Consider the following 24976-nt stretch of genomic DNA (forward strand, 5'->3'; position numbering starts at 1 on the left):
TCTCTCAAAGTTTCGCTTCCAGTGTTCCCTGCCTAATGGGACAACCACAGATGAGGCGCCACTTGCCCGGCTGCCGTAAATTGTCAGTCTTTCACTTTTACACGGATCAGTTTTAGGATATGCCTCCTGGAATTCCTTAGTGTTTTCCAAAAAAAAACTAAACCGGATTTTGGCGGCGATGCGCTTCTCCTGAGTGATTATAACTGATGAATACAATTTGTCTCTGCATGCTTTTTGAAGGAACTAGCGCAATTGCTAACTATCACGCTAGCACATACCCATAGACTTCCATCACTTGTGCTAACACTAGTTAGCATTGGCTTGCTAAACTACCGCCATCTTCCTTCAAACTGGACACAGACATAAAATATATCCACAAGTGAATCTGATTCTGGATCAGTAGATAAAGGGCTGCATTGCCAACATGCTGAAGTATTTTTATAAGCTTCATGCTACAACTAGGTTCTGAAGTTTGACCTGGTTAGGAGGTGGGAGAGGAAAAAAATGGCCCCCTTAACTCTGGACCCTGTGGTGCCACCTCTGTCATTGGTACAGCTACGTAGTTTACAGTGACGGTTTGTGTCCTGTCCGACGCTTGTCTTCCTTCCTAGGCTTTTATGCTGCTCAGAAGAATGACTTGGTCTTAAGAGATGCATTCATTCTATGACTAAAGTTTAAAGCATGATTGAACAAGCAGTGGGACTTTGTGTTTTTTGTATCACTGCAGGGTTGCTGTTGCTTGTTGGGAAACCACAATGTTCTCAATGTGGGTCTTTTTATCCTGAACGTCACAGCCTTCCCTCACCGTCTCTGTAGTAGAGAGGGGAATGTTTTAAACGGTCAAATGTTTCAACTGAGTTGATCCTTAACGTGACGAGATTCCTAACTGAACAATTATTTTTCCTCGCATTAAAATCACAGTGCAGCTATTACAAAACATATGTTCTGTGTTTTATAGGGTTAACTAGGCGATGGGCTATAAAGGCCTGGGGGAAAGTTGTTCATTTCAATCAAAGAGGTTAACTTTTTAGACTTCTGTGGTGAATTGACAAGGGATGCTTGACATTGTCTTGGTAATCTGTATCTCTCAGTCTTTCTGTTCTTGCTAAAATCAACTTGTATTTGTCACATGTTGCCGAACAGGTGAAGACTTTAAAGTGAAATGTTTACTTACGAGCCCTTAACCAACAATGCAGTGTCAAAAAGTAAGACATTTGCAAAATAAAGGAAATGGTAACAGAACAAAATGACAACGAGGCTATATACAAAATGACAACGAGGCTATATACAAAGTGCCTGTATGAGACAGTTGGGTCAGTGTAGATGTCGGTACGTGACTAGGCAATCGGGATGGATAATTAACAGAGTAGCAGCAGAGTATCCGTGTGGCGGAAGCGTCAGTGCAGAGAGAAAAGGGAGTCCATGGAAATAGTCTTGGTAACCATTTGATTAACTGTCTTATGACTTGGCGTTTGAAACCGTTCAGGTGACTTTTGGTCCCAGACTTGGCGCTCCGGTATCGCTTGCCATGCGTTAGCAGAGGGAACAGTCGATGACTTGGTTGACCGGAATCTTTGACAATTTTTAGGGCCTTCCTCTGACACCGCCTGGTACAGAGGTCCTGTAGCACCTTGCGGTCGGATGCCAAGCAGTGGCCATTTGAGTGCCCATGCCTTATCTTTTCAGCTGCCTGAGGGGCAAGAGGCGTTGTCGTGCCCTCTCACCACTGTTGGTGTGTTTGGACCATGATAGGCCCTTAGTGTGATGTGCACCGTGGAGCTAATGATGCCAGTGTGTTGGTGTGTTTGGACCATGATAGGCCCTTAGTGTGATGTGCACCGTGGAGCTAATGATGCCAGTGTGTTGGTGTGTTTGGACCATGATAGGCCCTTAGTGTGATGTGCACCGTGGAGCTAATGATGCCAGTGTGTTGGTGTGTTTGGACCATGATAGGCCCTTAGTGTGATGTGCACCGTGGAGCTAATGATGCCAGTGTGTTGGTGTGTTTGGACCATGATAGGCCCTTAGTGTGATGTGCACCGTGGAGCTAATGATGCCAGTGTGTTGTCTTCAGTCTGTAGAATATCCTTGTCTATTCAATGATCATAGGCCCTGCTTTACTGAAGTGGCGAGACAATGTAAGTCAAGAAATTGCCAAGCTACAGCATCCCATTGCGAGATTCAACTTGTGATAGCTGGTCCTAGTGTATCGTTCTGACTCGGTCTGGTGGTCAACCTGCCTATACTGTGCCCCTCTCGTGCCTTCCCTCGATAGCTTGCTATGAAAGATGTAAGTGTCATTTGTTTCCGTACTTCCGAGAAGTCTCATTTCCAAAAATACTGAATCTTAGAAGTTGATTCCTAGTGGAATCTAATCTTGACACTTCGAAATGAGTCGACATGCAAGGAGTCGTGGAATCAAGTCGCAAAGCGGCCAAGTCCTGTATGACAATACTTTGACGTTAAATTATAAGATAATCCAAAATTTGCTAGGTGTTATTGAGGTCAAGTAATGATAAAACGGGTGCAATGTTCACGATCTGAACGGGATGCACCGTAAGACCCAAACCGCTGCTGCCATTGTGAGTTCACAATTCAGCTGTGGAAATCATCAATTTTATTTTATAGAAGTTCTTTCCCTTGACATACATTGTATCCAAGTTATATCTCGTATAGGGACTGTAGTTAACTACCCAGCTAAATCTGGTACATTTACAGTAAGCTCTAGTAATATGCATTGTCCCAGTAAAACTACATTTTAATAAAGTTAAAGGACTGATTAGGTGTGTTTCAGTTTGTCCTGCGGGTCGGTGGACTTACAGGGCGTTGTCCTCCAGAACACAGAGACGTTTTAAAGAGTAGTCTAGTATTTCTTCACTCTTCGTGATGGATGATATGGTGGCCCCTGTGCCCCGCCCCGTACCTTCCCCTCGCTCACCTTCTCTCCACATGGAGGTATGGCATCTCACAACCCGGTGCCGCCCGGACCAGGCCACAATACCACTCTGTTACAGACCGAGGGAGACGGAGAAAAGGAAACCCGATGCCTGAGCTGGGTGGCCTCTTATCACATGATCTCATGCAGACATTAAGTTTATTAAAGGAATTTTTTCCAGACTTCCTCCCTCTCTCTCACCCCCACCTCTCTCTCTCACCCTCAGAGCATGTAGGCATAACCTAGCTTGTAACTAGGGGTTTAGCTAAAACAAGAACACTGGGAAAGCTTCTGTTTAGACCAGCTTCCCGACTCAGTCCTCTTAAAGGTCAGAGTGAGTGAGTTGCTGCTTTGTTATTGGAGTATGAGGTGCTTGGAGCTAGGTGGGGCTTAGTAGTTAATAAATAACTCTGTTGTGTTTTTGTCCCCCCCTCTGTCAACCCATGGGTTTACGTCATTCACTCTGTTGGAAGAGTAGCTGTAATCCTCTGATGTGAACACACCCTAACTCACTGGAGTGGCAGCGAGTAGAGGTTTATCTAAAGATGATATTAGACAGAGATACTGTTTGGCAGATCAAATCAAATGTTATTTGACATGCTTCGTAAACAACAGGTGACAGAGTGAAAACATGAAATACCTAATTTACTTAATTAGTCACACCCCCTGAGCAATTTCCCCTATAAGCTGTGCCTGCGCACCGCAGCCTGAGACTGCTGCACACAGAAATATCACAGAAGCACGAGATTCAACCTCACTTAAATTTCTAGAGGAGTGGTCACCAACCGGTCAAGCACGATCGACTGGTCGATCTTAAATGCATTCCTAGTCGGATCGCCGAACATTTCTGTAAAAAAAAACAATGATGAAGCCTTGTCTTGCTATTGGACGTAGGTGCACCTGATGGGTTAGGGTTATTTTTTTAAACCCATCTGTTTAAAAAAAATGTATTTAGTATACGTCAATTTAACAAAACAGGCAACTAAAAGCGACTTCCTAAACAATGTTTTGGTTCGTTTTTAGCTTGTTAGCTGACTAGCAAGTTCAAATAATGATATCATAGCTGACAATGTCTGAACTTTAGCGACGGGGTCAACGTGTTTTTTCTTTCTTCCGTCTGCGACAAGGATAGTCAGTTTACAGGGAGTCCGCTGGAGAATAAATTGAATGCTGTTTTGGCCATAGACAGTTGTGGCATTCTAATTGTCTAGAGTCATGTCGTTAGACGAGGTATAAACCAGCCTTTTATCACCTTTTGGCAGTGATTACAGCTTTGAGCCTTTCTGGGAAAGTCAGCGCGTTCCACACCTGGATTGTGCAACATTATGCCTGTTATTCTTTTCAAACTTCTTCATGCTCTGTCAAATTGGTGGTTGATCATTGCTTGACAACCATTTTCAGGTCTTGCCATATATATTTAAGTCAAATCTGTAACTTCCTCTCAGGAACATTCTATTTCGTCTTGGTAAGCAACTCCAGTGTAGATTTGGCTTTGTGTTTTAGGTTATTGTCCTGCTGGAAGGTGACTTCATCTCCCAGTGTCTGATGGAAAGCAGACTGAACCAGATTGTCCTTTAGGATTTCTCCTGTCCTTAGCTCCACTGTTTATTTTTAATCCTGGAAAAACTCCCCATTCCTTAAGTACAAGCATACTCATAACATGATGCAGCCACCACTGTTTGGAAATATGGAGAGGTGTACTCGGTGTTGGATTGGATTTGCCCCAAACAACACTTTGAACAGGATGCCTGTTTTGGAATATTTTTATGTAAAGTCACTATTTGTAGTGACTGGTTGTATTGATTCACGTTGAAGGGTGTATTTAACTTCACCATGCTCAAAACGATATTCAATGTCTGCTTTTTATTTTTACCCATCTACCAATAGGTGACGTGTGAGCCATTAGAAAATCTCCCTGGTCTTTGTGGTTGAATCTGTTTAAAATTCACTGCTGGACTGAGGGACCTTACAGATAACTGTATTTGTGGGGAACAGAGATGAGGTAGTCATTCAAAGTCATGTTAAACACTATTATTGCACACAGAGTGAGTCCGTGTGACTTGTTAAGCGCATTGTTACTCGTTAATTTATTTAGGTTTGACAAAAGAGGTTGAATACTTATTGACTCAAGACATTCCAGCTTATTTTTATGTGTAAACATTCCACTGTGGGCCAGTGACGACTGTCTCATTTTAATCAGTTGTAAAATCAGGCTGGAACAACAGTGTGGAACGTCTAGGTGTCAGTACTTTCTGAAGACAGGGTGTGTTGGGTTGTAAGTAGGTGTGTGGAGTCCAGTGTGCAACATTGATGGATATGGAGCAGAAATTGAGAAATGGTTCTTATCAGGAACCTGCCAGAACAAGTTTGACAATAGGGTGTGAGTTTATACTGGAGTGGCAGCAATATCCTTTCGCTCTCACTTTCTCTTACTCTTTAGAGCTCACTTTCACTCTCTCATTCTCTCTCTCTCTGTGGTGTAGGCTGAGAAAGGGATTGAGATGCTGTTGTTTTAAATCATTACCTCAAACACCAGTAACTTCATGAGGTGTAGAAGTCTCTCTGCAGTTTTTTTCTCCACAGCTAGATGACTGCACCCAAAATGACACCCTCCTTTTTAATGCTCTACTTTAAGGGCACAAAGCCTGAGATTGCAACGTGTGTGCTGAGCGTTGGGTAACCAGGTATATGACAAGGTTTGCTCTGCCTGTGCATGCCTCTGTTTGACGACCTGTGAGTTATAGTTGACGTTAGGGAATAGAGGCAGCTGCCAGAACACACACTGTGTAGTATAGGCTTCGTCCCAAATAGCACAGTACTCCCTTCACTATCTGCACTCCTTTATAACCAGAGCGCTATGGGCCTTGATCCAAAGTCGTCCACTAAATGAGGACAATGCAGGGTGACATTTGGGACGTAATATACAGGGCATTCAAAGTATTCAGACCCTTTGTCTTTTCCCACATTTTGTTAAGTTACAGGCTTATTGTAAAATTAATTAAAAAAAAATTTTCATCATTTACACACAAACCCTGTAATGACAAAGCAAATACAGAGTTTTAGAAAACGTTTTAACTGAGATCACATTTAATGAAAATAGTCTGGGTGGCCACTTAAATAATTTGTTCAGGAGTGTGATGGCTTGGGGGATAAAAGCTTTTTTAAGGAGCCATTTGGACCTAGACTTTGCACTCCAGTACAATTTTGACCAGTTTTGTTTCATACCAGATGTTTACCGTTCTGCGAGTTGTGTAGGTGCCTTTTGGGTAACTGCAAGCGGCGCCTCGTTCCTTCTGTCTGGCCACTCTACCAGGCCTGATTGGTGGAGTGCTGCATAGATGGTTGTCCTTCTGGAAGGTTCTCCCATCTCTGCAGAGGAGTTCTGTCAGAGTGACCATCGGGTTCTTGGTCACCTCCCTGACCGAGGCCCTTCTCCCCCGATTGCTCAGTTTGGCCGGACGGCCAGCTCAAGGAAGAGTCTTGGTGGTTCCAAACTTCCATTTAAGAATGATGGAGGTCACTGTTCTTGATCTTCAATGCTGCAGAAATGTTTTGGTACCCAGATCGGTGCCGACACAATCCTGTCTTGGAGCTCAACGGACAATTCCTTTGACCTCATGGCTTAGTTTTTGCTCTGACATTCACTGTCAACTGTGGGACCCTATATAGACAGGTTTGTGCCTTTCCAAATCATGTCCAACCAATTGATTTTACCAGAGGTGGACTCCAATCAAGTTGTAGAAACATCTCAAGGATGATCAATGGAAACAGGATGCACCTGAGCTCAATTTAGTCTCATAGACAAGGGTCTGAATACTTAAGTAAATAAGGTATTGCTGTAATTTTAATTAATTGGCAAACATTTCTAAACCTGTTTTCACTGTCATGGGTTATTGGGGGGGATAATTTAAATCAATTTTAGAAAGAGCCTGTAACAAAGATGGAGAGAAAGTCAAGGGGTCTGAATATTTTCTGAATGCACTTTATTATTGAGGGTGTGTTTGAACTGTTAGTCGTACTACTATCCTCTGCACTTTCACGTTCTGGCACTTCATAATCTCTTGTCTCTCCATGTTGTTGTGTTATCAGTGAGTCGCTATGGGAACCGTTTCCATGTTATTCTGATCGCTGTCTTATGAACTGTCTTAACAGGCTCTGCATGTAATGGAGGGGGTACTCGCGGGCAGTCAGGACATGAAACTAGTTTCGGGTGTTGACATGGCAACCTGAGTCAGCAGTCTGTGGTGATTGGTTGGTTTGGACCTTAAGTTTGAGACCTGGCTTTGTTCCAAATGGCTTAATGCCACGCCCCTTTCCTCCCAACGACATGGACGTCACCAATCACCAGGTTGTGATAGTTGCCGTAATAATGGTGTTTTCTTGGTGGGTTAGAGCCACTTGTAAACTCAGCCTAAATGAATTGTCCTCTGTCAACTGCGATGACGACAAATTTAACATGTGTAAATATTTTTATGAGCATAACACGATTCAACAACAGACATAAACTGAACAAGTTCCACAGACATGTGACTAACAGAAATGGAGTAATGTGACCCTGAACAAAGGGGGGGTAAAAATCAAAAGAAACAGTCAGTATCTGATGTGGCCACCAGCTGCATTAAGTACTGCAGTGCATCTCCTCATGGACTGCACCAGATTTGCCAGTTCTTGCTGTGAGATGTCACCCCACTCTTCCACCAAGGCACCTGCAAGTTCCCGGACATTTCTGGGGGGAATGTCCCTCACCCTCCGATCCAACAGGTCCCAGACATACTCAACGGGATTGAGATCCTGGCTCTTCGCTGGCCATGGCAGAACACTGACGTTCTTGTCTTATAGAACAGCGTGGGGACTGTCAGTGGGGCTGTGAAAAGACATCAGACAGAAGAGCGATGGAGGATGGGGACTGTCTCAAAGGAGTTTAACCTTGTCTCCTGTGTAGCATGAATATCACAGGACGAAGAGGACCTCAAACCTGGACGATGCTGGGCCAATTGCTCCTCCCTATGGGACTCCCAATCACGGCAAGTTGTGATACAGCCTGGAATCAAACCAGGGTCTCTAGTGATGCCTCTAGTACTGAGATGCAGTGCCTCAGACCGCTGCGCCACTCGGGAGGGCTCTTCCTCTCCCCGTAACTCTTCAGACTATGGTCGTCTTTGCGCAGTATTAACCCTTTCAGTAATGTTGCATCTTGATGTCTGTTGCATCAACAAAGTCTTTGTCTTGTACATCCAGCCAGTGCTGATTGTTAATATTTCTGCAACATTAAAACAACTTTTCAGATTTTGCAACTATCCTCTGCTGTCCAGCAGTAACCATCAGATCCCAGTGTTTGTGACCATGAGAAGCACAGTACAGCAGTCATCAGTATTATCACAGCTCTGTTAAGCTCCGGGTGCATTCCAAACAGCACCCTATTCCCTATGTGGCCTTGTTGTAGGGAATAGGGTGCCATTTACTACAACGACCTTTTGTCTGGGATTACACTGCCTCCATACAGGAGGTCTGTTCTTGCCAGGGAGCAGATCTGTGTTCTGGAGCTCTCTGGAGCTACCTGCCTCCACTGTCAACAAAACGCCAAGTTTCTGGCCCTGTTTTTAAAGCGAAGTCGTTGTACCAGTAAAGAAGTGAAGTAATAGCCCAGCCCCTCGGCCGTCGGGTCAAGTGAGAAGTAGAAATGCTTGGCTGTGAGATGGGCGCGGCTCCAGCTTTAAACCGTAACAATGAGAAGCTTAAAGTTCAGTCTGAGACCCATTTACTTCCTGGGGGTTAATTTGGAAACGACATAAGGCATATGGTGTAAGACGAGGAAGTTAACTCTTGCATTACTCAGGTGGCATAATGGTTATTTTGGATGTTGACCAGACAGACGGCTCTTCTGAAGACTTTGTCTAAACTGACGAACGGACGTTTCGTCTCATCAGAAACTTGATGGAACCTGGGAACGGCCTTTTCATTACCTGCCTGTCTAGAGACGTTCTATCCACTGGATTTAACATCAGACATGACTCAACAATGAGCATCATTGTCTCAGATGGCCTGAAATGAATTTATCCCCCCCAACAGCCCTCTAGTCAACTAAAGTGTTGGTTAGATGTCATTGGTCTCTATTGTTAATGATAGATTCAGCTTTGGTAATACCCGCTTCTAGAGTAGCACTTAGCTGTGGAGATCAGGGTGTGGCCAAAGACACCAGCACAAACACTGCTGTGTTTAACCAGCACTTTTATTTGAAGTGGCAACAAGGAGAACCTGATGGTTTACTGAAATGTGTCTTGTGGAAGTTCTGTGTTTTCAAAATGGATGCGGGCCTTTAGAATGTGTCAGGTAGTGCTTTTTGAGGTCTGTTCAGCTAATAAAACAATCACGATTTCAGTTTCGATAATTAAAAATAAACATTAAATGCACTTATGTGGGTTGACTGCTGTAACAATACAGAATAAAATGATACATATACTTGTCCCAGGATGGTAGTGACTGTCCATCACTTATTCACATTACTTTAATACAATATTTAAGTTGTGTATATTACAATGAATAATGAAACAAAATACTTTTTTTTTAGTTCGAAGTCATCTAATTTTTAGAGCTGCTTCTTGTGTTTGACTGCCTCGAAGTAATTCAAAATGTTTTGCTGTGGTGGCACATTGTGGTATTTCACCCAACAGATATGGGAGTTAATCAACATTTGGTTTGTTTTTGAATTCTTTGTGGGTCTGTTATCTGAGGGGAAATATGTGTGTATGTATGCATTTGGCAGGAGGTTAGGAAGTGCAGCTCAGTTTCCACCTTTGTGTGCACGTAGGCTGACCTGGCTCGCAAGAGAAGACCGGCTAAGGCGACCTTTCTCAATTGCAAGGCTCTGAGTCTGTACAGTCAAAGATTTCCTTCATTTTGGGTCAGTGGTGAGGTTCTGCCGCTGTATTCTCTGATTAGGGCCAAATAGCATTCTTTGCTCTTAATTTTTTATTTTTTATTTATGATTTCCAATGTGTCAAGTAATTATCTTTGTTTTCTCATGATTTGGTTGGGTCTAATTTGTGCTGCTGTCCTGGGGCTCTGTGGGGTCTGTTTGTGTTTGTGAATAGAGCCCCAGGACCAGCTTGCTTAGGGGACTCTTCTCCAGGTTCATCTCTCTGTAGGTGATGGCTTTGTTATGGAAGGTTTGGGAATTGCTTCCTTTTAGGTAGTTGTAGAATTTAACGTCTCTTTTTTCTGGATTTTGATAATTAGCGGTTATCGGCCTAATTCTGCTCTGCATGCATTATTTGGTGTTTTACCTTGTACACGGGATATTTTTGCAGAATTCTGCATACATAGTCTTAACTTGGTTGCTCTAGGGCAACGGTGTCTAGATGGAATTTGTTTTTGTGGTCCTGTTCAACTGGACCTTTATTGGAATACTATTATTTTAGTCTTACTGAGATTTACTGTCAGGGCCCAGGTCTGACAGAATCTGTGCAGAAGATCTAGGTGCTGCTGTAGGCCCTCCTTGGTTGGGGACAGATCTAGGTGCTGCTGTAGACCCTCCTTGGTAGGGGACAGATCTAGGTGCTGCTGTAGGCCCTCCTTGGTTGGGGACAGATCTAGGTGCTGCTGTAGGCCCTCCTTGGTTGGGGACAGATCTAGGTGCTGCTGTAGGCCCTCCTTGGTTGGGGACAGATCTAGGTGCTGCTGTAGGCCCTCCTTGGTTGGGGACAGATCTAGGTGCTGCTGTAGGCCCTCCTTGACTGGTGACAGAAGCACCAGATCATCAGTAGACATTTGACTTCAGATTCTAGTAGGGTGAGGTCGGGTGCTGCAGACTGTTCTAGTGCCCTGGCCAATTCGTTGATATATATGTTGAAGAGGGTGGGGTTTTGGTTTGTTTGTCAATTAGGGTGTGCAGAGTGAATACGTGGTCTGTCGTACGATAATTTGGTAAAAAGCCAACTTGACATTTGCTCAGTACATTGTTTTCACTGAGGAAATGAACTAGTCTGCTGTTAATGATCATGAAGAGGATTTTCCCAAGGTTGCTGTTGACATCAAATTTCTCTACTTTGGGGTGATCAATCAATCAATGGTTCCAAATATTGGGGAAGCTGAGGATGATGTTGAGTTTTAGTGTGGTCTGTATATTTGATCATTTCATTGAGGATACCACCAACCCCACAGGCCTTTTGGGGTTGGAGGGTTTGTATTTTGTCCTGTAGTTCATTCAATGTAATTGGAGAATCCAGTGGGTTCTGGTAGTCTTTAATAGATTTGGATATGATTCTGCTGTTTTGTGTTAGAGCCAAATAGATTCTAGAAGTGGTGTCTCTGTCTTTGAGACATCGCGCCCCCCCCCCCCCCCCACCCCCCCGGTGCATCTCCCCTTTCAAACTTGTTTTCTTCCCCCTCGGTGCCTCCTTTCTCCCCTCGACCCTCCTTCCCTCCCTCCCACCTTTCTCCCCTCGACCCTCCCTCCCATTTTCACCCTATTCCTTCTTTCAAACACGTTTTCTTCCTCTGCTTTGTAATTGAGATTTATGCTTAAAGCCCGGTGAACCCATACGGGTGGGGGGGCGGCGGTGAACCCGTTCGGGGGGCGGCGGCGCTGTTGTGACTAATTCCAGGCCAGAAAACAACCCAGCGTGGGTATTCATTTTTAACTTCATTTTTAATGTTATTCCTAAATAGTTCACTGCTTTATAACATAGGTGTCTGGTAAAGTAGTGCACTATGTAGGGAATAGGGTGCCATTTGGAACATAACTCTCTTATTCCTCTGTCTGCTTACAAAGCTGAGGCCAAAATGGAGTACAGTTTTGGAGTTACATTTTTCAGAATAGTCTTTGGTTTAAGTACACTAGGATTATAAGTAAGTTTGTAGCAAATGGTTTGTGAGGTCATGATGGGGGGGGAGGGTTTGACAAATGATTCAAACATTGAATCAACACCCCGGAGAGGCCGTAACAGACATAGAATTCCCCACTTCCCCAATTAACTCTAGGGTAGGATGCCCCCCCCCACCAAGACGAGCCTGTGTACTGTACATTATGATCTCTGGCAGTTTTATTATGCCACGGCCTTCTCCCGTGGGTGTTTATAGGAGATGCGCGCTGGCCTTCTCCCGTGGGTGTTTATAGGAGATGCGCGCTGGCCTTCTCCCGTGGGTGTTTATAGGAGATGCGCGCTGGCCTTCTCCCGTGGGTGTTTATAGGAGACGCGCGCTGGCCTTCTCCCGTGGGTGTTTATAGGAGATGCGCGCTGGCCTTCATACTGAAAACCCACGGGAGAAGCTTCGAAACCACATTTCATTCATTATCCTCAATGGCTGTCATTCTGAACAGTGCAGTTCTGTCTCGGGTTCTTCCCTTCGTACTCGGTGAGATCTAATGATGGTGGGTTAGGTGACAGAAGTTGCTGGGAGCTGTAGTCGTGTGTGACTAGACTGTTAATGTGTTTATGGGGGCGGGGCTCATTGTTCTCCTACATCCTCATTGGCTCCCCTGAGGTGATCTCATCCAAGAGGAATTCCCTCCACTATGTACTACACCACACACAGCTCCAGCTTGGCAGTCCCTGTAAAAAAAATAAAAACCTTCCCAGTACTGTCACGTGTAATTACAAATGACTTACTCCATTTGCTGCTCGTCTCTCTCCCGCTCTGCAGAATGGCATGAGTAGAAAAAGGCAATTTTCAAAAATTCTTGTGAGTTAGTTAATTTAAGTAAATCTGTCAATTGAAATAAATAAATTGGGCCCGACTCTATGGATTTCACATGACTGGGCAGCGGTGCAGCCATGCTAGGCCCACCCACTAGGGAGCCAGGCCCAGCCAATCAGAATAAATTTTCCCCCACAGACAAATCTCTCCCCTCCCCCCCCCTGACATCTGTGGCATTGTGTTGTGACACAACTGCACATTTGATTGTCCCAAGCAAAGTGCACCTGTGAAATGATCATGCAGGTTTAATCACTGTCTTGATATGCCACACCTGTCAGGTGGATGTATTATCTTGTTAAATAAGGAATGCTTACTAACCGGGATAACACATTTGTGCATAACATTTTAAGAGGAATACGTTTTTTGTGTTTATGGAACATTTCTGTGATCTTTTATTTCAGCTCATGAAACATGGTACACTTTACATGTTGGGTTAGATTCACTAGCTCCTGCTGTCTCCTATTGTGCGATTTACAAACACATGACTGGTTCAACAGTTCTGGAGTATTACGGTGATAATGTGACATGAACGCAATCTGCTTCGTCTAACGTATTGCACAAGTATTTAACTTAAACATTTCTTGAAAAACACAATCGTTTTGACGCTACTGAAAAATCATTCCATGTCTTTTTCCGAAACCCCAGTATTCCCGCCCAAGCCTAATGGTAGGGTCAACAGGTGTCCTGGGAAAGGGTGTGTCTTTCTCACACACACACACACACAGAGAGGACAAACAAAGGCCTCTGTGTGGTTCACAGAAACCTGTTTGGAATCTGGTACCCCATTGAGAGGAGCATGGTCTACCACATACTCACACAGCCCTGTCTTCTCTGACATGTACATTCACCACTCCGCGTACAGAAACCAGAGATTCCTCGAGTACCAACAGCTTTTCTGTTTGAGCGTTTGGAGTGTCTACCTCTCTCTGGGTCTTGGTGGATACTAGAGCAGGAAAGATGGTGCCGACAGACCTCTAACATGCTTCAACCTGACTTTGCTATTTTGACTTTTATCCTGTCTTTATTTTTTTTTATTATTTAAAGCTCACACCATTATCACTTATGACCTTCAAGTACTTTTGAACTATGAATCAACAGCTACTAACCTCAACCTAATTTTGGCTCCTACTTCAACTCAGCTCTTCCCTTGTTTACACTGGACCCTACTCCATTTTGGCCTACCCAAGTGCCGCAAGCGAAGATGCGGTAGAAGGGCTGGAGTTCTTAGACTGACGCAAAGGGAAATTGTCCGGCACCCCCTGTTTTTGATTTAAGATTGATGTTTTGTTATTGGCAAATGTCCAGGCACTGGAGAGCAAGATGTGGGAGCTCCGTTCAAGAGCTTCCTACCAACGGGATGTGAAAAGTCGTAAAATGAACAGCGGACTTACAAAACCAGAGGGGTGTGTGCCTCTTTAAACAACTGGTCCTCTGCTTCAGGAAGTCTTGAGCTTCTGCTCACCTAACTACACTTTACATGTTGCGTTTGTGTTTTTGTTCAGTGGTGGTCCCATGTTTCATGAGCTGAAAAAAGATCCCTGGAATGTTCTAAATGCACAAAAAGCATATTTGTCATTTTGTGTAAAGACCTATGTTGAGAGAGAGCGTGCCATTGGCTTGTTGCCAGAATTGAATGTTCATTTTTCTACCATAAACCGCCTCAAACATTTCAGAATTTAGCAGTACATAAAACCCGCCTCACAACCGCAGACCACGTGTAACCATACCAACCCAGGACCTCCCCACCCGGTTTCACCCGAGGGATCGTCTGAGACCACCCGGACAGCGTATGACACTGGGTTTGGATAACTGAAGAATTTCTTCAAACTGTCAAACCCTCTCAGGGAAGCTCGTTGTCTTCACCAGGGTCTTGACCTGACTGCAGTTTGGTGTCGGAACTGACTTCAGTGTGCAAATGTTTACCTTCGATGGCCACTGGCACGCAAAAGTGTTCTTTGTGGATTAATCCCATTGTCAACTGTACCGGGCAGACGGCGCGTATGGCGTCATGTAGGCGAGTGGTTTGCTGATTTCAACCTTGTGAACAGAGTGCCCCATGGTGGGGTTATGGTATGGGCAGGCATAAACTACAAACAACGAACACAATTGCTTTTTATCGATGGCTATTTTTGAATGCACAGCGATACCGGGATGAGATCCTGAGGCATATTGTCGTGCCATTCATTCATCACCTTGTGTTTCTGTACACAATTCCTGGAATCTGAAAAATGTCCCAGTTCTACCATGGCCTGCATAATCACCAGACATGTCGTCCCATTGAGAAACTCCTGGTAGATACAAGACATTATCTGTAATCATCACGCCTGTCTACATCCCACCACAAAACGAGAATTTGCACTCAACGAGCTGTACAGGGCCGTAAACGATGTTCACCCAGAGGCAGCTTTTATAGCTGTCGGAGACTTTAAAGTGGGGACAAATCCTTTTTAGCAACATGTCTCATGCACCACTAGGCGCTAATACTGGACAACTTTTACTCTAGAAATGTATACAAGGCCCTACCTCGCCTTGAAGCAAATCAGACCATGACTCCATCCTCCTGCTTCCTGTCTGCAAAGAATCACAAACCGAAGTACCAGTGACGGGCTCAGTATTGACAAAGTTGATGCTAAGCTACAGGACTGCTTCGCTAGCGCAGACTAATGTTTCTGGGTGCGGATGCAGGATCTGCCAGTACCTCACTACAGGACTGCCTGCTGGTTGCATCTTGGTCACATGTCTCGAATCCTCTCAATCCCTTCCTATGTATTACTCGGCTTAATACAGCTTAATATCAGAAAATATGAATTCGTGCGAGCTGTAAGATGATAAAAGCTGCTTGTATTAACTACCATATTGAAGGAATACATTGAGACTTTACACAAGTCCAGCTTAGTCTAAGCTCTTATTTATCGTCTCATGTAGTCAGTGGTTGTATTTGTTAAGTTGGCACAGCGTTAGGTTGCATCCTGTTTACCGACTGCAGGTGCATCCAGCAACTTAACTCACCATGACATCATCAGACGGGAACCAGATTGTCCCGCTGTGGTGTGAACCAGAATGGGAAACGGTCAGTTAAAACGAAATGTTTTTCAGGGTGCACAAATCAGATGCAGACATTCCTATGTCAGTCCATTTTGACTGTTGACGAGTTAGGCTTTCTACGATGCTTTATAGACATACACTGTAAAAAAAAATAGTCTCTCCAATGTTTCATAGATGTATGAAAGACCATTTTTACCATGCAACGTTAGGTTTTGTAACTCACTATTGTTACTGTTAACGAGTTATGCTTTCTGCAACGTTTCACTCACATCCTCCGTATACTCTGACGCGCCAGACAGTCGGCATGTCTGGATGAGACTTCAGGATTTCACATTTTTATTTCCTGGCTAATATTGTGCCTATATATGAATGAACCTTGTCATGTAACATCAGTTAATGTCGTCCGTGTTATGTAGGGTAATAAAGTAATGTCTGCAGATTTTATTGTGGCACGATCTTAGTCACACTTCCTGTCCTTGGAATGTTTCCTGAACTGAAGAAACACTATTTATAAGACAGTCATTGTTACAGCTCCCTCCCCCCCCTTCTCCCCCTTCTTCTGTAGTATGTATGTTGTCTAGGAGTGTTTTGTTTGGTCTCCATAGGAACTGGGGGGAAGAAATAAGCAGCTTCCAAAAAAAAACCTTCAAACGTTTATTTGGTTTGGAATTATGTGTGATGGAATTTGGAACGTAAAGTGGTGTTTGGAATCTAAGGGTTGTACATGACAAATCTAAAGTGGTGTTTATTTCAAGTCCATTCATGAAGCTTAAAGCCTGTTGGTGTAAGGACAGAGGTGTTAGATGGGGCTGTTTGTGAACTGACCTATTTTTACAAAGTGAAAAACCTTTTTTAAAGTGGATTAAATTGATGAAACAATACTTTTTTTTTTTGTTGTGTGTACGGTATGTTAAGTCAATGTTATTTACAATTTATTTGATTTAGACATGCACTCCTGTTGAGCTAAATATCACTTGTGAACAGCCTGGCCCCGCCGTAAGGCAAATGTTTTCCTTCCTGTGGTTTGAGTTCCCTTCCACTCAGCGGAGTAGGAGACTCTTGATTTAAAGGTCTATATCGTTGTTTGGACGTGGGCCTGTAGCATTCACCTCCTAAAGGTGATTTCCAGATGTGTTGTCTGCTCCTGGGACACACTATCAAACTGATGGTCTGGGTTGGATGTTTTCGCACTGAAGACCAGTGTTCAAAGACCTGATTGGATCCTACATACCATACTGGGTCTATGTATTTTATATGGGTGGAGGTCTTCAGCCAGTCATCTACTACAGGTCATATTATATTATCTAAAAGCTTCACTCTTTGGACGTTCAATTCCACATTTTCTAGTGGTGCACCAAGTACCTTTTTCTCCTGCTGGATGCCGACTGCACCCTAGTTACTTCTCTAGATTTACGACTGACACTCAAGTCCAAACTAGTCAGTGGTTCTGTTCTCCTGTTCTTCCCTGGCCTTATCCTGTACACCTGGCTGGCTGGCTGGGGTGAGAAAAGGACAGGATTTAGCTGAACCAGAATGAAACAATGGAACTGATTTGTTCTAGCAAGTTACATGTTCTGCTGAATCCAAAGACATTGTTTCCTTTTCTCTCCCTGGTTCTGGAGGCTGTTTTAAAGGGATAGTGTGAGATTTTGGCAATTAAGCCCTTTGCTTTCACTTACCGTTAGAAGGAAGTTGACGGTTGATATTTGTAAACCATTGCTAACTATCTTTGGTGCAATGGCTGGATGTTGCGCTAACGATAGTTAGCGACTTCCTTAACTTCACGCAGATACTTAAATGGCATCGGACTGGGTACATAGAATCTCTGACTATCCCTTTAATTTTACAGCTGGGTGTTGGACTGCCCCTTTAAGCTAATGAGCAGTCGTTAGAATTTTGCAGTCATAACTAATATATTGATTTTTGCTGTTGCTAAAATGATCATTTGGGTGGGTTTATGAAGGTCTTAAACTTTAATTTAACTGTTCTTAACTTAACTAGGCAAGTCAATCTTATTTACAATGATGGCCTACCCTGGGCAACGCTGGTCCAATTGTGCACTGCCCTATGGCACTCCCATTCACGGCCGGTTGTGATACAGCCTGGAATCGAACCAAGGTCTGTAGTAAAGCCTCTCGCACTGAGATGCTGTGCCTTATAGACCGCTGTGGTGTGTATTTATTTTAAGTAACACAATTTTCATTAGTTTGTTACTGGAAGCTATGTGTAAAAACACTACAAAACAAATTCAAGTGTTCAATAAATTTGACTTATTTAGGAGAAGTCTAGGACGGAGCGGGGCATGACTTGTTAAACGTGGCAGAGTAATAAGTGTTTAATTCATGAGCAGTCCCAATGACTGCCAACAGCTCAAATGTCTAGAGACATGGTCTTTAGCGTTGCTAAATGTACACATTTAAATGATTAAATATCTTCCTCTATCGTCCCCTCTGTCGGTATACATGACTTTCAGTATTCATAGACGAGGTGGTTATCAGTTACACCAGAGCTGGTAAGGGTGATGTTGTGTCCTGACTAACACTCTCTAGTCCCCCTACATCCTCTGGGGAAGCCATGTCTACCAGGCAGACCCCTAACCCTCGTCCCCTCTTCCCTTCCCCTCTCTGGGCTGGCTGGGGATCAGGGACTGGGTTCATTGTGATTCTAGGACTCACACACATAGCAGTTCAGAGGGCCAGAGTTATGGCTGTTTGGAGTATGTCTCCCTTCTGCCTGTCAGGTCAGTTCCCTTGTCCTCTCTGGCGCTCTCCTCTTCCTCCAGCAGTGCCTCAGACAGTGAGGCTATGACTTAGTCCTGCCCTCTCTAAAGAGGTGTTTGGCCTGCAGGGTCTTTCCAGGTGAAAGTAAGGTTAAGTGAGTCATTCCCTCTGAGGGACCGTGAATAGCTTGGAGCTTTCCCAGCCTCAGAACTGCTAGGTTAGGGCTGTGAAACTCAATTACTGGGGGAGGGGGGGGGGGCTGATTAATCAAATGAATGTTATTGATTCGTTAGGTACTCAGCTCTCACACCCCTCCAAGAATTGAGTTTGACATCCTTGTTCTAGGTGGACAGTCGAGGCTGACGACAGTCCAGCTAGAGCAGGCCTCTGGTAGTAACATACTGTTTGTTCATCACTGTAGCTGTTAGGAACAGCAGAGGATTCCCCAGACATGGTAACAACAGTACTTCTAATGGGATATGTCATGGTGTCATGGTGTTGTAGTGTCAACTCCGTATTTTAGTTTAACACTACTGATTTGTCTACAGATTTACGAACATTAACCTCAGCAAGCCGTTGCTTATCAACATATGGTCATACCTGAACTATCCAAATAGTGACCAGGGTTATTCCTCGTTTACTCACCCAGGGGTGGCAGGTAGCCAGGTGGTTAGAGCGTTGTACTAGTAACCGGAAGCTTGCAAGATCGAATCCCCAAGCTGACAAGATAAAAAATCTGTCGTTCTGCCCCTGAACAACGTAGTTAACCCACTGTTCCTAGGCCGTCATTGTAAATAAGAATTTGTTCTTAACCGACTTGCCTAGTTAAATAAAGGTAAACTATATATAACTAGCATTTGTCCTGTTGGACGAGAGGCAGTCTGTCAGTATGCACGACACACAGTATATAGACTAACCTCACTCTTTGGGAAGAATGGTCTCCTGGTTTCACAAGAATAGGCTCTCTGCCTCTTTCTCGCTCTCACCCTCAATTTCAACACAAATGGGCTGTATTGGCATGGGGGGGGGGGGGGCTGTATTGGCAAGGGTGGGCTGTATTGGCAAGTGAAGTAAACTAAAGTGAAAAACAACAGTAAACATTACTCAAGTTCCGAAAGAATACAGACATTTCAAATGTCTATACATCTCTCTCTCCTTCCTTGTGGTACAATGGCGTCACCATGGTGATGGCCTCTTTCCACCCACCAAAGTCTATGACAGGGTAACTCTACACAGACCGACACAACACGGCTCTGAGACAGACATGTTGGTTGCTCCCAGGGAAGTGTTCACCGTCTTATGTACTTCAGTGATGAGACGGCAATCTGTAGAATAAAAGTTTAGTTAGTAACCGCTGTGCTTTACATTGTAATTTTTAAAACAGAATCGTGTCAGAAGGACCAGTCGAGTTAAATGGCTACATTCCATAGGGACAATGTTATTCCTAAACTATGCTACACACACAGTGATCCTGCAGAATAAACCGCTTTCCCCAGTCTGCTGCTGTCCGTCAGGCTCTTACAGAATGACTGTCTCGCAAAACTACATTTCAGTTGAGCTTGTCAAAGTTTTATTGGCATGTATGATAAGATACTACACTTATCTGTTGCGGTTTTTAAAGATAATCTGTTTAGTGTTTATGCTGACACATGGTGGGTTTCTGCCTCAGAGCAACAGAGTCCATCTACACGTTCATATTGTAGTGAGCTCTTAGCCGCAGTGTGGTACATGGCTGGTCATGGATGATTCGGTCCTATGCATTACAATACGTGGATGATTCCTTCCTATGCATCACAATACGTGGGTGATTCCGTCCTATGCATCACAATACGTGGGTGATTCCGTCCTATGCATCACAATACGTGGGTGATTCCGTCCTATGCATCACAATACGTGGGTGATTCCGTCCTATGCATCACAATACGTGGGTGATTTTGTCCTATGCATCACAATACGTGGCTGATTCCGTCCTATGCATCACAATACGTGGCTGATTCCGTCCTATGCATCACAATACGTGGCTGATTCCGTCCTATGCATCACAATACAAACTGGAATTTAGCTCAGCTCCTCGCCATGCAGTGTATTGGGTCATCTGTCTCTGTGCTGTCTAAACCGGTACTAGACTATGGGGATTGTCAAACTGTCTGTGGGTTGTGTTAGGTACTCCCCTTTTAGCTGGTTGTCTAGGTCTTAATGTAACACATTCAAAGGAAATGACAAACCAGCCTCTGCGAGCCAGGCCAGCTATTATGGGCCCTGGTCTAAAGTAGTGCTCTATATAGAGTGCCATTTCAGATGCACCCTGGGATAGCCCCTGCTATCAGACTGCCAGTGAATTTCTGTCCAAGTTTCAGAAAGTGCCTGTCTGTTCTCTCATCCTGCCATGTGCTCTCAAAGCTGTCTGCCTGTTTGGTATAAATCAAGGGGCTCTGGTCTGAAGCCATAGGGTTCAAGCCAGTACTGTTTGTTTATTAATTAGCATAGTGAGAAAAATAATGGGCCCAGGACTGGACCCTGTGGGACTCCCCATATTTTATGTAAGTCATAGTGTTGTGAAAATTGTTCATGATGCTCCACACACGACTCTTAAAGCCAAGAAGCACGAGAACTAAAACCGAACCACGATGTGAAAATGTAGTTTAAATAGAAAATGTAAATTTTGTACAAATGTATTTTATTTTTTACACACAGTAAACACACACTGGGCTGTGTTTGGTAGGGTGTGTCTCGTCAGCTGTGGGTTAGAGTTCAACTCCTCTGCTCACACCATTGTTATGTGCTTGCTGACAGGATGTTTGGCAGAGATGGCTGATACTGTGTACACACACACACACACACACACACCTTGAAGCAGCGGGAGGGGTGCAGTTGTGGACAGGGTGCAGCCCCTCCAGGTTGGGTAACGTTCTGCTCTGACCGAAAGATTGACAAACTACCCATTTCTCCCCCGTCTCTATAGCAGCAGTCTCTTGTGTTTCAATGTGTATAATGAATTACGCAGCGCTTGAAGATGACACCTATTGAATGGTTCTGTACTAAATGGCTCCCTATTCCTGTAGGGCTCCAGTCAAAAGTAGTGCACTATATAGGACATATGGCGCTATTTAGGACGCATCCACTGTTTGAACGATAAATCAGTTCTGTAAACTGTTTTGACATAGCTGTTGAGCAATATTTCAACAGCTATCTGATTTCCCAACCGTTTGAAGACACAATCTCTTCTCTAAACTTTAAACGTTTAATTTTGTTCCATTTGTTGTTTTTTTAACAACTGTCTACTTGTGGACCAGCGATGATTTTCTACCTGATGCTGTACAGCTACATGTGTCTTACTCTGGTCAACCGTTTCCTCCTCATCCGCAAAGATGAGCTAATGGGATCCTCTTATTGAGCTCAGTGAAATGAAGCTGTTTGGTGTTGTGTTGATCAGGATGACTTCACCAGTACGGTCAGAGGGAGAGCAGTGTTTATGTTACTGTCTGGTACAAAGGTCATCTTAACCAGGGCATTAAAACATGACTGTTGCACTTACAGTGCCTTCAGAAAGAATTCATACACCTTGAAGTAATCCACATGATGAATTCAGGCTGTATTTTAACTCATTCTCAACCATCTACACACACTACCCCATAATGACAGTGAACTTTTTTAATTTTTAAAAAATGTTAATGTATTGTTAATGAAATGTATTAATATTGCATTTACACTAGGCATTCACACCCCTGAGTCAATACTTTGTAGATTAATTGTTCTGGGTAAGTCTCTGAGCGTTCCACACCTGGATTGTGCAACATTATGCCTGTTATTCTTTTCAAACCTCTTCATGCTCTGTCAAATTGGTGGTTGATCATTGCTTGACAACCATTTTCAGGTCTTGCCATATATATTTAAGTCAAATCTGTAACTTCCCCTCAGGAACATTCTATGTCGTCTTGATAAGCAACTCCAGTGTAGATTTGGCCTTGTGTTTTAGGTTATTGTCCTGCTGGAAGGTGACTTCATTTCCCAGTGTCTGATGGAAAGCAGACTGAACCAGATTGTCCTTTAGGATTTCTCCTGTCCTTAGCTCCACTGTTTATTTTTAATCCTGGAAAAACTCCCCATTCCTTAAGTACAAGCATACTCATAACATGATGCAGCCACCACTATGTTTGGAAATATGGAGAGGGGTACTCAGTGTTGGATTGGATTTGCCCCAAACACAACTTTTGGTATTCAGGACAAAGTGTTAATTGCTTTGCCACTTTTTTTTTTTTTTTTGCAGTATTTAGTGATTTGTTGAAAGGTCTTGGAATATTTGTATTCCGTACAGACTTCCTCCTTTACTCTGTCATTTAGGTTAGTATTGTGGAGTAACTACAATGTTGTTGATCCATCCTCAGTTCTCCTATCACATTCATTAAACTCTGTTTTAAAGTTACTATTGGCCTCATGGTGAAATCGCTGAGCTGTTTTTTTCCTCTCCGGCAACTGAGTTAGGAAGGACGTCTTTACTTTGTGTACTGATACACCAATGTGTGATTCATAACTTCTCCATGCTCAAAGGGATATTCAATGTGCTTTTTTCCAATAGGTGCCCTTTTTGAGGCATTGGATAAACTCCCTTTTTTGAAATACACTGCTTGACTAATGGACCTTCCAGATAATTGTATGTGTGGGGTACAGAGATGAGGTAGTCATAAAATCATGATAAACACTATTGCACACAGTGAGTTGTTGCATGTTGTGACTTGTACATTTTTACTCCTGAACTTTAGGCTTGCCATAATGGGGTTGAGTACTTATTGACTCAAGACATTTCAGCTTTGAAATGTTGTATTTATTTTAAAAACATAATTTCACTTTGACATTATGGGGTTTGTGTTCAGGCCAGTAATAATACGTTAACTCAGTCTGAAACAACAAAGTTGAAGATCAAAGGGTTTGCATACTTTCTGAAGTCATGATCTGTATTGTCAAGGAAAATAGAAAAATACTGGCATTGTCAAGACTTTCTCCTCCTTCCTCATTGTTTTCAACCCCTCTTCCTCCCTTCTCCGTCCTTTGTCTTCCTCCTACTTCTCCCTTCATCCAGAAAGTAAATAGTGTTTGTGGATGTGAACCTAAATATCTGATCCTAGATCTGTTTCGCCCCTCCAGACTCGAAGGCCATAGTGGATGGGAACATGAAACTGATCCTGGGCATGGTGTGGACTCTGATCCTCCATTACTCCATCTCCATGCCGGTGTGGGAAGACGAGGTGGATGACGAGGCGGAGAAGAAGACCCCGAAGCAGAGGCTTCTGGGATGGATCCAGAATAAAGTGCCAGACCTGCCCATCAACAACTTCAGCAAAGACTGGCGGAGTGGCAAGGCCCTGGGAGCCTTGGTCGATAGCTGTGCTCCAGGTAGGTTCTGGGGGGTCAAGGTGTGTACAACAATGTCTAGAGGTTAACTGGTGGTGATGTTCATGTGCTTTTTGTTATGGAGTGGGTGTTGAGGTGTTTAGGATAAGGTTTTGATATGGATATTGGTCATGCGTTTTATTTTATTGATGTTTTTTGCAGGTCTGTGTCCTGACTGGGAGACGTGGGACAACAAGCCTTCAGACAACGCACAAGAGGCCATGCAGCTGGCTGATGACTGGCTGGGCATCCCTCAGGTGAGAATAAAACCGGTTGTGTCAGGGAGCCCTCTAGTCCCCGTAAAACTGGACCAGGGAGCGTTGTAGTCCCTGTAATTTGTTCTTGACACAGTGCATCTTCTGTGCTTTTCCTTATTGCAGTTTCCTTCTGAGCCAAGTTTGAATGGTGCTGAAAAATTACCCATCTACAGCTCTGAACAAAAATTAAGACACCACTGCAAAATTATCCGTTTCTGGTTTTACTATTTATAAGTATGTGTCTGGGTTAAATTAACATTTTTGTTTTAATCTATAAACTACTGACAACATTTTTCCCAAATAAAAATATCTTAATTTAGAGCATTTATTTGCAGAAAATGACAACTGGTCAAAATAACAAAGATGCAGTGTTGTCAGACCTCGAATAATGCAAAGAAAATAAAGTTCATATTAATTTAAAACACAATACTAATGATTTAACTTAGGAAGTTTATAGTTTATCGAATAAATATAATGTTTTAAAAAAAAACATTTAACAACTCTTAACTATGAATTGTAAAACCAGAAACAGATAATTTTGTAGTGGTCTCTTTTCTTTTCTTTTTCTCAGCTGTATTTACCTACCAGGTGGGTGCAGCATTCAAACAAGCAAAAGCTTTATTGAAATCAATCATACAACACGCCCAAGTTAAATGTCTGCAAACAGGAGACTCTAACTGTTCCAAAAGTTATTAACATTATTTATACAATGGGTGGGTCTAGTCCTGGACGCTGATTTGGTTAAATCCACTTTCCAGCCGGTGTCTATTCCACAAGTTACCACTGGCTAAAGCTATGATGTTAAAATACCTATTTACTCTGTTCCATCTGACTGCGCATTCCACTGTCTCATCAGCCCAGCCAGGCAATTTATAAACTTGATCTCCACTATAAAAAGCCTCAAGACAATATATCCCATTTACTTTTAGACTATC

General features: G+C 43.4%; 1 protein-coding gene across 2 annotated transcripts in view; it reads left to right on the forward strand.

Moving 5' to 3' along the window:
- Window positions 1-24976, forward strand: part of flnbl (filamin B, like) — a 95324-nt gene that overhangs the window by 7931 nt on the left and 62417 nt on the right. For both annotated transcript variants that reach the window (XM_071336990.1, XM_071336991.1), the window contains exons 2-3: window positions 23539-23787; window positions 23947-24041. In XM_071336990.1, the coding sequence (XP_071193091.1) occupies window positions 23539-23787; window positions 23947-24041 (344 nt within the window). The remainder of the gene's footprint in view (window positions 1-23538; window positions 23788-23946; window positions 24042-24976) is intronic.

This window comes from Salvelinus alpinus, chromosome 12, assembly GCF_045679555.1.
Source record: "Salvelinus alpinus chromosome 12, SLU_Salpinus.1, whole genome shotgun sequence".
Taxonomy (NCBI): Eukaryota; Metazoa; Chordata; class Actinopteri; order Salmoniformes; family Salmonidae; genus Salvelinus; species Salvelinus alpinus.